Raw genomic sequence first — 13,462 nt, 5'->3', positions numbered from 1 at the left:
CACACACACACACAGAGAGACACAGAGAGACAGAGAATCTTAGTTCCACCATAGGTGGAGTCAGCAGGACAACCCTTTTATGACGCCAGGGGGTGTTTTCTTCACTGTGATTTCTGTAAATATCACAAAGCTTAAATATTTGGCTAGAATTTCTGATGCTAGAGCCACCTTTACAATGCAATTTCAAAGCCAAACATGGAGATGGTAGAAGTCCCCTCCCCCAAGAAAAAAATTTGTCTAGCTACTCCACAGTACATATATGTTTAAGTTATCACATTCTGAACTTCTGAATTTCATTTGGAGAATTGGAGTAATCTCTAAAAAGCACTGAGGAAGAAATATTCCATTTTATTGGCAGAAACTGATTCTTATTATTTATTAATTTCTTTCTATAAAAATTTATCATAAATGATTCTGGCAATATTTAAAAACAAACAAAAACTTCAATAGGGCTAAAGTTATTCCACGTTTCTGCCACAGGAAGCAAGATTTAGCTCTCCCCTTCCCCAAAAAAATCCCCATTTGCCTGTCTTCCCCAAAGTCCAGGTGTAATATCAATTTCTTATGTTTTTCCTCAAAAGGAATATTCAATCAGTGACTCACAGGAAACCTTATCATTGAGACATATGTCTTCTTTCTGTATTTCATTAAAACTAAGATATGGCTGTGAAGAAGGGGGAAATGTCTGATTCTCTGTCCATTGGCTTGTGCTTTTGTGAAGGCAGACACAGGGATCCAAACAGATAGTTGCATGTTATAGTTTCAATTTAATATTTTGAAGTAAAGTCTAGTTGAGAAGTGTATTTAGGTTGATTTTTCTGTGATTCTCTTTATATAATGTTTGTTGAATGTTGTACTCCTGGTATTCATTATACTGAATATTGTATTCCCCATGCTCTCCACTGTGTGGGCATTCCTCCGGTGAGAAAGATAACTACTTACCTGTCTTATGGTAATCTTGTCCACTTCTTCCTAAAAGTTTACCATTGAGGTGGAGAGGACAGAGAGTTCTATCTCAATGAGGCAGACAGGAAAACAAGGATTATTATTCCTAATTCTACCTATAAAAACTTTCCTCAACACTCTCTCTATACATATATATCTATATAACTTAAACTATGGATTTCATAGACCTTTCCAAATTACCCCTTTCTGAGACAAACTGATTTCTATAAAATTTACAAAAAAAGTTTTGTGGAGGTTCCTAGGATAAAGCCATTAAAATAAGGTCTTATACAAAATGACAGTTTTCATTTTTGTCTAATTCAAAATTGAATTTTCAAATATTTCTATGTCTCTGAGGAAAAAATGACATTTTGTATATGAGAAAGGGAAGAATTTTTCTCTAAGATTCTGTAGTTAAGGCTTTATTTTTCTACTTTAATCTTATGTGTTAGTTTTAGGTATATGTTCTACATCATATCAGAATGATTAGTTCTTTATGTATTCCTCTGAGGAGAGAGTTAGAGTTTTTTGGAATTAGGATGAAACATAAATAAAAACATCTAACATTTAAGTTTTCTTTTATAACTGTTATCACACCAGTCTTCTTCTTTTTCACACTTCTTAGTAGCCACTTTTGAATACTTGTCTTTACTAGAAATTCCTTAGAAAAGACGTCTACAATTTCTTCTTTCATTCACAGCTTGGAACTGGAGGCAGAGAAGAAGGGCCCTTGACATCTTAATGTAAAGTCATTTGACTATTATAAAGGAATTAAACTACAATCTCAAACACCTTAGTTATAGTTCAGAAAAGCCAAGATCTGATCTGATTTTGAAGGATTTTTTGATTGTTGTTTTTACAAATGATGCCCCATTTTTGTCTATGGTCTTATAGTTGATGTAATATATTAGAACAAATTCTGTATTCAGCAGTCAATTGATGGTGAGGACATATTACTAATTTTTAATTACTTATTTAATTTTTAAAGACCATAAACTACACAAATGGTGTTTAATAGCCAAAGAGAAATAATAGAACACAATTTAAGAATGTACATATTCTACTTGATATTAGGTTGCTTAATTTTCTTACTTTCATTACTCATCTCTGGCCAACAATAGCCATCCTTTGTAATTTCCTAGCAAGATTTTACTAGACAAGACTAGAGCAAGGTTAAATCCTAGGAGTACATAACAAGAACGATTGTTTCTTTTGTTTCTGGCAAAGCCCAATTCAGAAAACTTGGTAACTACATTACAGATATTCCTTCCAAGGAGTGCTTCCGTATTGTCCATATTTCATCCTCAAATTCCTTCCCTCCCATCAACTCAGTCTACCTTTGGGGGAAGCCTTCCTTTAGAGGAAACCTTTCTTTGGCTTTGGTTCAAAGTGCTTAACCTTTTCCTCAAAACAGCCATTACACCTGTTATGAGTAACTGAGTTAGGGAGGTAAACAGTCCTGGCTGATTTTGCAGCAGGAAAAATCAAATCCAAAGACTACCATTATGTAGAGCTACACAGATTCAATTACAATTCAGCAGTCATATGATAATTATATATATGACTGTGAATTTGGAAGGAAAGGATTATTCTTGCTTCTTTTCTATACTGCCTCAATTATGTCTCTTTCCTATTTCAACACGTGCTTGGGAGTGAATATATACACAGACACAAATAGACACTTTGAGAATGACTCCCCAAATTTTTATGATAACTCACTCTTTCTCCTCACCACCAGAGGGAGAATTAGGCTTGCTATAGTAAGTACTATCTGAGTAGAACTTTTAAGAGACTAAAGCTATATTTATATAACTTCTAAAAAACTTCTAATAGGGTAACTATATACCCTATTAATCCATACAAAACTGACCAAAGATATAATTAAAATAAATTTACTTTGACTGGTGTGGATGATACACAGACATGTGTTTGTTTATTAATATAAATGAAGGAGAAGAGAGAAGAAAGGAGGAAAGGAAAGAAAAGTAGAACTCCCATTTTCCCAGCCAATCCTCTAGAAATGTTCTTTTGGTACAGTGGAAAGAGACTTGGCTCTGAAGCAAAGGAATCTGGGTTTAAAGCTCACCTTGGATTCAGATTCTTACTAAGTAGTGTTTACTGAACTATGCTCTCTGAATATGTTTCATCTATAATATAAGGGTATTGGACTAGATTGTTCTGTAAGTTTGTCATTCTTTCAGGATCTTCTAATCTCTTCAGAGATTACTTGGTTAATGACATCCTAAATTACTATATTCCTCCCAACCACTACATCATGTATCCACTTGCTTTTTATGAAATGATAAAATGAATATTCTTAAATAATAGGAACAATATCCATTTTAAAGGTAGAGCATACTCACAAATTTAATATTATTATTTAAAATATATAGAAAGAGTGTTCAGCACAATACTCAACTTAAAATTATGTGCTTTATTTAAACAGTTTATATTTCATATCTTATGTCTGGTCATTTTCCAGTCCTTGGCCAAATCCCTCAAATCACCCATCAGATATTAGAAGTGCCATGACCAATGTTCAATAAACATGAGATCAGGGAATAAAAACTTGTTTTAAATGCTCACCTAAGTAAGCTTAAATTCAGAAAATGATTTTTCTTTAAAAGTATGATATACGGCATTTTAAAGAATGCCATCTATTGTATTTTTAAAGCATGTTTATACATACATGTGTATACATATGTATATACACATAAATACATTCATTGTTTAATAGTCACATGGTGTGACTTTTCTATTCCATGGCACTACTCTTGACTGTGCCTTAACTGTGTGTGACTGAACTACAGACAGTTATGTCAATTACAATTGTATTTATTAACATGTATCCAGCAAATACAGTTATGTGAATATATATCTTAAGATGAGGGAGCTATGAAATCTTCCATAGACAAAGTCCAAATATAATAACAGCAGACAACTATAACGAAAGAAAAATCTACCTGATCCTCAACTACTATTTTTAATTCTATGCTATATAAGAACACACACATACACACATGCATGTCCACACTCATGCACATACATACATGCATAAGTTCTGGGAAAGAAAAGAAAAATCAACTCCAAATTAAAAAAAAATATCTTTTTTTCCATCTATTTGTATGTGCTAAATGAAAATCCATTTGAAAATACATACTTTAAGAAATAGAAAATCTACTGTTTTTAAAGTCCTACATTATTAAATTTTTAAATGATCAGCACTCTGAAATTATTTTCCATATATATTTAGGTTCCTTTAATCTGTAAGAAGCCTTTTATGGCTTCCACCCTCAGTTATTGATGACCTCTACCACTTTCATATTTTCTTGTAGTTACTGATCTGTCTATTTTTGTTGGATCTTACTCACTTTTCCTCCTTAGAAATCAAGCTTCTTAAGGGCAGGGAATATATTATTTGTATCTTTTTATCCACATCCAAGGGCTTGGCACATAAGTCAATTAATGAACAAGGCTGCATGAAGTTAGACTGAATGGAATATGTATTCAGCTGATTCACAGTACTAACCTATACAGCACAATGTATTCTGAAAGTCTAGTGGAGTCTTCTTTTGAGGAGATATTCATTTATTAATGGACCCAAATAATCAAAATGTATTAAATTAAAAAAAAATTAATATCCTTAATACCCTTCTGTGCAAGAGATAAATCAGTTTGTGTGTTGAAAGACAAAGTAATGCTGCAGGAACATTTTCACCTACTAAAGAATTCTATAACAAGTTAGCTATTATGAAGAAGTCTGAGAGGAGGGAAATGCTTATCCTGTAACAAGTATATCTGCATAAATTCTGTGATTTCAGTGGCAGGGAGAAGTAATGGAGTGAAACTGTTTACCCAATTATTTTCAATTGGTAAGCCTGAGCAGACTATTCTTAGCTTCAGCAATAAATGTTGTCTTTGGGTGAAAAACAATCAAAATTGTAGCTGAAAAACTCTGCAAAATGCTCCTAGAAGTTGTTATTCTTTTGGAGCTCACTTTAGTCTGATTTAATTCTCAAACACTGGCTTTCAAAAGGCAGTACAGAAAAATAGTGGTGGTCAGTATTCTAAAGTGTTCCATGGGTTATCTGTTTCAATGGTCATCTTTAGAAGATGATTTCTTCCAATAGTTGTGTTCTGGTCATTATGTACTCATTATTTACAATATGTACATTATTTACTTACAATAATTCATTAAAAGGAGATAGAAATCTGTCCTGTTAAGTCTTCCCTTCCTCTTTGACTGGAATACAGCAGCTGGTAGAATAAGTGGTAGCCATTATTTACTTTTCTCATTCCTTCTATTTTGCTCTTCAAATGGCTCACAGACTAAAAAAAATGTAAGACTCATCAACATGGAATGAAATGGCTATATTCCATTCAAGTGCCTCACTTAAATTTTTTATTACAGGTCTAGAAAGATTGAAGATGATGAGTATGAAGATCTGTCTTATAATCAGAAGTGGGTCCTTGCTCCAAAAACTCAAGACACCGATGTGACTCTTATACTCAACAAGTTACTAAGAGAATATGACAAAAAGCTGAGGCCAGATATTGGACGTGAGTTGCTATTATTTGCTATTCAAATAGAATAAGACACTATAAGTAGAACACTTTAGGAAAAAAAATTCTAAGAAATATGATTTCTAATGTTCAATGATGGTTTGGCTACATGGTACAATTTTAAAGAATCTATTTTATTAATGTATTTTTCTTTTTTTTTAATTTCCTAATATCTCTCCCCTTCTTTTAGAAAAGACTCCCTCATAGCCAAGATTTATTTTTTTTAAGTAGAATAAAAAAACCCAGTAGGATTTATTAATTATCTAAAAAGTCTATTATACATAATATCCCATACTTTTGGCTCTCCCACTACTAAAAGATGTGTGTGGGAAAGTGACTTCCATTATTTCTTTTTGAGATTGATTTTTTTTTATTTTGTTGTGGTTTCCATTTGTATTAGTGCAGACATTGTTACCATTCTTTTGTTGTCTCTGCTTACTCCATCCACCTTGAAGAGTTCATGGAAATCTTATTATGGTATAATTTTCAACTAGAAATAGGATGGCATGAATAAATGATGGTCTTCACTATCTTCACTGATGATAAAAAAAGTACTGAAAAACAGTAGGAGACCCATTTTCAAAGAAAGTTTGTACCCAAACTATGTCTTTCCTAACTTTTAGCTTATCACATTCTACTTCATGTAGAATTTTTCTTGGCAAAGAACTGGAGAAGCTTGCCATTTCTTTCTCCACTTTACAATCATACAGCAAATATTTGAGGCCAAATTTGAGTTCAGATCTTCCTGACTCCTGGTGCATTTATCCAAAGCACCAATTAGGTACTCTTTCATCAGTACTAACAATAGCTAAATTTTATTGTTGTTGCTCTTCATCCTTCTTTTTGAAGAGGAACAGTGACAGCATAGTATGATGTCTTGACTCACTCATGCATTGGATTTAAGTGAGACAGAATCACAGTTATCAACATCACTCTTTCTTCCAGGGTAATTGAAGTCCATTGACAAAACAGAAATCAAGAAGACTAGCAACAAAAAAGTAAATTTTTCGCAGTATAAGCTACTTTAATGGTTGTTTTTATAAGTATAAGAATATATACCTGGCAACTTGCTAAATGGAATAGTAGAAAGAACAGTAAAAGAGAAAAGCAATTTCTAGCTGTGGTTCTAACTACTTGCATCATTTTGTTCAAATTATTTGACTTCTTTGGGTCTCTGTTTCCTTATCTATGAATTGAGATAGTTAGATTTGACAGTTTCTAAGTTATCTCTCGCCAATAATATTTTAAAACCTTCCCTCTTATTATGAGTACTTACCTCACTGAATTATGGGAGGCATTAAATAAAAGAAAATACTTCATAAAATTTAAAATGCTATAATTATGATGATAGTAGTGATGATGCTTAAAATAATTTAGGGTCAGAAGCAACTTTTTACTTTTGCACAAGGACTATGATTCTGTAAAGAATTTAATAGAATGCTAAAAGCTTGATCACACTCAAAGATGGTAAGGTCATTTACTTTTTTGTTGCTAGTCTTCTTGATTTCTGTTTTGTCAATGGACTTCAATTACCCTGGAAGAAAGAGTGATGTTGATAACTGTGATTCTGTCTCACTTAAATCCAATGCATGAGTGAGTCAAGACATCATACTATGCTGTCACTGGTCCTCTTCAAAAAGAAGGATAAAGAGCAACAACAATAAAATTTAGCTATTGTTAGTACTGATGAAAGAGTACCTAAATGGTGCTTTGGATAAATGCACCAGGAGTCAGAAAGATCTGAACTCAAATTTGGCCTCAAATATTTGCTGTATGATTGTAAAGTGGAGAAAGAAATGGCAAGCTTCTCCAGTTCTTTGCCAAGAATATGGCAAAACAAACAAACAAACAAAAAAAAAAACCCAGATGAAGAGTTGGACACTACTGAAATGAGTGAACAACACTATTAACAATACTGATGAAATAATGTGGAAACCATTTCTCTAATTTGATTATATAAAAGAATATTGATAAAATCAAGTTAAACAACCTTTCTTCATTTCTATGTAAGGAAGTAGATTAAAGTATGGAATAAGGATGGAGCAGGTGGGATTTAGGTGAAATTGAAAAAGGAATTCCTTTAAGGGAAGATGGAAAATTTTCTCTAGAATTTACTTTTAAATAGTGGATAACTATTGATTTGGAATGGTTTGGGCATTCTTTTCACAGGCAAGGGAAGATGGTATAGGTATTTTTTTTTTCAAAACCGTGTTCCACAAAATGTTTTATCTAATGAGTTAAAAACTGAAAGGATTTCATGGATAATACAAAGTCAAATTTTCTTTTTCCTTAGTTCTGTTGAGATTCCAAATAAGCAATTACTATATGATTTATTTGAATTATTTGTCCTGATGATTCATTTCTTTTTGCTATTAAATACCATTAAGCCTATTATAGAAAATTAACATAAATATTTTGGAAGGGAGGCAAATTCCAGTACAATGTATACAAGTTTTTTCCAGATATAAAGGAAAAAATGAAATTCATATTTCTTCCAAATGTAAGCAGTAAACAAAGGAAATATATAGGAAAGTTGCATAATTAGACTTAGTTTTCAGTGACAATTGGATTCATTATCTTATAGTTTTACTTTATATATAGTCCTTTTCTTGGTTAGCAGAATGATCTGATTAATGTCTATTATGACTTTGGTGACAATGTCTGCTTAATTTATGTTGAGAGTTGTCATTATCTAATTCTTCCAGGATGTGGCTAGAGCATATATTCTTTTAGAATTAAACAATCAATAGGATATTGAATTGCTTTCCTAGAAAAAGATAAAAAAATCACACTACTTTGCCTCATTATTTTTGTTATGTGGTAGGGGGTCAGGGTTGAGCAACACTATTTTATCAAAGTTTTCTCTGCCAAATATTAACATCTATCTTCCTTTCTTAACTGTGTTTCAAACATAACCTAATTTGTCTTTGGTGATGGTCCTCAATACCATTTAAAATCAAGCTGGCAGTATGATTTACTCAAAAAAGTCGATCTGTTTTTCACTAACATTTCACATAGTTCTTAAGATTATAGGACTATAGAATTAGAACTGGAGGGTACCTTAGAGATGATCTAGGGTATATCTGCTCATTTTACAAATGAAGCAATAGTCCCATTAAAGTGACTTTCGCGTATACAAAAGTAGTAAGAGGCACAGCTTAGAATTGAAGCTAGGCCTTTGGACTCCAAGCTCTGCATTTTCCCTGATTTATCATATTATCTTAGTGATTATAGAGGTGGCTAGGTATAAAGTGGATAGTTCAATCAATAGGATATTGAATTGCTTTACTAGAAAAAGTTCAAATCCAGCCTCAGACAAGGAAGTAGCAAACCATTCCTTTGCCAAGAAAACCCTAAAAGGGGTCCTAAAAAATTAGATGTGACTGAAAAAAATGACTAAACATCATCATCATCATCATCATCATCATCATCATAATTATGATCATCATAATTATCAGTATCGGCAGCATCACCATGACTATAAATTGTGCCTTATTCAAATTGTCATCCTCGGAAATATGTGACACAGTTGAAATCACTGAGATTCAACAGAGAAATATAAAATGTCATATTACCATTGTTGTCAACACTAAGTAGAATGAAATAGAAAACTCATTTATGGTGTGTGTTGGTAATGTATTCATATGAAATTCACTAATGAGTTTTCATGCTATGAATTGTGATCATAATATTTATGAAGTACAGGATACTTCCCACTTATCATCTATTTTCAAATAACTTCTCCATTATGTATGTATCTGTTTTTAGAGTAAAGTTTTTAACTATCCATCATCCTAAGTAATATTTCAGATATGTCCTTTACCAGTTCAGGGTTATGTAGATTATCATCTATCTTGGAAAGAGATCTTGTCATATTCGTTGAATGAGGCTAGAATAGTATAAAGCTTTTAGTAGAGAATTTGAGAACTAAGAAAAATTAAGAGCTTTTTTTTTTCTTTAGGGATTTTAATGGATATGAATGTATTTTAGGAAATATACACATATTTTTCATAAAATTTGCTTTCAAGACATAATGTTTCTCAAAAACATCATTGATATAAAAATAATTCCTACATAATACTGTAAAACCTTTTGGCAAGGTTGTGCAATTAATTGTCCATTTCTGACATCATTCTTTTAATTCTAAGCAACTGCCTCCCAACTTCTATAATCTCTTTTGCTTAATACAATGTTTTCATAGGAAAAGTTAATGACTTCAAGTGAAGTGAGCCTATAAAACATAAAGATGCCCATTCCTTTTTCTGTGAAAACTATTGTTAAGAAAAGCATGACTGAAACTAAATCAAAGGTTAGTATAAACATCTGAAGATGAAATATTGTGTTGAAGGGAGTCTGGAGTTAAAAAGAAGATTGCAAGTATGACCTCAGATCTTGACTTGCTGAGTAATCTTGGACAAGTCAATCTCTGTTTGCCTTAATTTTTTCTGCTTGCCCCCTACCATGATGCTGGCTTTGTTATTGTGGGTGATCACACAGATCTAGAAAAGATAGAATGAAGGAATGAAAAGGTCTTTATGAAGTGGTTAATATGTGCAAAACACTCTGCTAAGTTCTAGGAGGAGAAATAGAAAGTTAAGAGAGTCCCGATCTAAAGTAGCTCAAATTCTCCCCCCACCCCACAATAGTATTTTATTTTTCCAATTACATGTAAAGATAGTTTTTAATATTCATTTTTGTAAGATTTTGAGTACCATTTTTCCTTTCTTCCTTTCCTCCCTTCCTCCTTTACAAAACATCAAGAAATCTAATATAGTTATACATGTACAGTCATTTTAAACTTATTTCCATATTGGCCATGTTGTGAAAGAAAAATCAGAACAAAGGGGAAAAAACACTACAAGAAAAAAAAAAACAAGCCAAAAAAGAGTGAAAGTAGTATACTTTGATCCATATTCAGTTTCCATAATTCTTTCCCTGGCTATAGATGGCATTTTCCATTCCAAATCTGTTGGAATTTTCTTGGTTTACCACATTGCTGAAAAAAGCTAAGTCTATCATAGTTGATCATCACATAATCTTGCTGTAACTGTCAGTGTTCTCCTGGTTCTGCTCCCTTCACTCAAAATCAGTCATTTATGTCTTTCTAGGCTTTTCTGAAATCAGCTTGCTCATCATTTCTTATAGAGCAATAACATTCCATTACATTCATATACCTTAATTTATTCAGCCATTCTTCAATAATTGGACATCCACTCAGTATCCAGTTTGTTGCCATCACAAAAAGAAGTTTAAATTCTAATGAGAAAGACAAAATATAAATAAGGTTTCATCTGCAAATCAGTTGGAAAGATCTGCTTATCTTTAGGGTACAGCCAATGGAAAATGGTCATTTTAAAAGTCATTTACACAGATTAAAATCCTATGACTTTCTTTTGTTGAATCTTGGGTAGTCCCAGGAACTTTGTTGGTACAGATTTCCTTTTTGAAGTGTTAAGGACCTGTGGTTACATCACTTATAAAAGTAATTTCCAGGCAGCATCTCGATGGGGGTTGCTTCCCAGGGTGATAATTTTAAAGACATTGAAGAAGAATCCATTGCCTGGGGAGTGTTGCCATACTCAGGATTCTTATGCTTACCTTCCCATCAATAATGAGAAAGTTGAGTACCTTTTCCACATGACTTCTCTTTTCTATGATGACTACAGTGCCATGTTAGAAACAGGACTAGTAGTTATTGGGACACTGATATTTCCAAAGATTTTGATTACAGAGATCCAGGCAACCTCCATCAAGATCTTATGGGAAATCATGATAGTGATTTGATTTTCTTGGTATATGCTCTTTATCTCTTCATCAGGATGGTTCCCTTGCTGCTTCATAATCCTAGATTATCTGCCTTGTGGGTGGAAGGAGACAATGACTGGCCTTTTACAAAGGAGTCACTTCCCCGTATAATGAAAAATCTTATGTTCTATGAAATGAAAAGAATTATTTAACATTACTTATATTATGTATTCTCAAGTTAGGGTTGAGATGACTTTATAAACCTTATGAGGCATCTTGTCAATACTTTGTATCTCTTCTAGAATCTATCCAGCCATCTTTATGTAGAATGGATGCATAATCAAAGTTTCATGAATTGAAAGGCAAAAAAGCACATAGCTACTAGATCTAAAAGATGATTTTTAGAGCCAGTATTTGTTCTGAGTTATTTTACATGTTAGATACCATCTTTTAGGTGGTATAGTTCATAAGCATGCAGGGAGATCATTAGAATTGCTATTATAGACATTCTTAAATACTATTCATTATCTTTCTGCTGCCAGAAAAGAGGTGGAAAGCTTTCTGTGTTTTTCATTTTGTGCCCATATAGTAAAACTAAAATCAAGAACAAATATACAATGAAAATAATCATTATAGGCAGAGCTGTTCTGAACTAAAATGGTGAGGTATAAGTTCATTTTGGCCCATTTCCCTGACCTACCCTTCCCTACATTTTTTGTCTTTTCCACTGATATCTGGTATCCCAATATTGCTTTTTGTTTTTTTCAGACTCCTCTATGCAACAGAAAGCTCAACCTGAACCATTATAACTTCATTCTCTCTTGCCCTATCCACTATCCTTCCAGACCTCTTCTTATTCTCTCAGGACACTCCTTTTAACCTTCTTAGATTTTTTTTTAATTTAATTTTATTTAATAATAACTTTGTATTGACAGAATCCATGCCAGGATAATTTTTACACAGCATTATCCCTTGCAATCACTTATGTTTCGTTTTTTTTTCCCCTCCCTCCCTCCTCCCCCCCCCCAAGATGGCAAGCAGTCCTATATATGTTAAATATGTTGTAGTATATCCTAGATACAATACATATTTGCAGAACTGAACAGTTCTCCCGCTGCACAGGGAGAATTGGATTCAGAAGGTAAAAAATAACTCGGGAAGAAAATCAAAAATCAAATAGTTCACATTCATTTCCCAGTATTCCTTCTTTGGGTGTAGCTTTTTCTGTCCATCATTTATCCAATGAAACTCAGTTAAGTCTCTTTGTCAGAGAAATCCACTTCCATCAGAATACATCCTCATACAATATCGTTGTCGAAGTGTATAATGATCTCCTGGTTCTGCTCATCTCACTTAGCATCAGTCCATGTAGGTCTCTCCAAACCTTCTTAGATAACAAATATTTATCTGAAGAATCAAAATCTCTATTCAAGTGTTTAAGATTTATAATAGATATCTACACATCAAGTTAATTGCTAATTCTAAATCTACGAAATATTTTTTTTTCCTTTCAAGTAGGACATTTATTTTTGATTTGCCCCCTTTCTCCTTCCCATTCCCTCCCCCAACTCTAAAAGATAAGATCATAGATGGAGAGCTAGAAGAAATCTTAGAGGTTACCTAGTTCATGTTCCTCATTTTATAGTTTAAGAAACAGGATAGATGATTTGTTAAAGTTTACATAAATAGTAAATCAGAGGTAAACTTTGAATTCAGATTCCCTGACTTAAGAGCGAATGCTTTATTCCACTCTACCTTGCACTAAAAGAATGGTTTATTAAAGAGTGATGTTTGTGAATTTCTTTAAGTGCCCCCAAATAAAATTGGTCAGGTAATCTCCCTACATTTTGAAGGTTCGTTGGAGTTCATAAGGACAGCTAGGTGGTAAGTGGGTAAAATACTGGGCTTGGAGGCAGGAAGACTCAACTTTGAGAGTTCAAATACAGACTCTGACACTTCCTAACTGTGTGACCCTGGGGAAGTCACTTAACTCTCTTTACTTCAGTTTCCTTATTTGTAAAATGAACTGAAGAAAAAAATAACAAAGTACTCCCAGTATCTCTGCCAAGAAAACTCCAGATATAGTCAAGAAGAGTCAGAAATGACTGAAATAATTGAACAGCAAAGGATTTACATTTAGGAATATTGGTTCTGATAGTGGGCAACCAATTAATTTTGAAATGATAATTGTCTTAATTTTTTTATTTTT

The 13,462-nt window shown here is 32.8% G+C and overlaps 1 protein-coding gene across 1 annotated transcript in view; it reads left to right on the top strand.

Moving 5' to 3' along the window:
• GABRG3 (gamma-aminobutyric acid type A receptor subunit gamma3) overlaps positions 1 to 13,462 on the top strand; it is a 916,890-nt gene that overhangs the window by 1,958 nt on the left and 901,470 nt on the right. Inside the window, exon 2 of the mRNA XM_051984649.1 lies at positions 5,357 to 5,505. Within this exon, the coding sequence (XP_051840609.1) occupies positions 5,357 to 5,505 (149 nt within the window). The remainder of the gene's footprint in view (positions 1 to 5,356; positions 5,506 to 13,462) is intronic.

Source organism: Antechinus flavipes, chromosome 3 (genome assembly GCF_016432865.1).
Source record: "Antechinus flavipes isolate AdamAnt ecotype Samford, QLD, Australia chromosome 3, AdamAnt_v2, whole genome shotgun sequence".
NCBI classification, from domain to species: domain Eukaryota; kingdom Metazoa; phylum Chordata; class Mammalia; order Dasyuromorphia; family Dasyuridae; genus Antechinus; species Antechinus flavipes.
The sequence above is the reverse complement of the archived record's forward strand: the minus strand, read 5'-3'. Positions and strand labels throughout refer to the sequence as shown.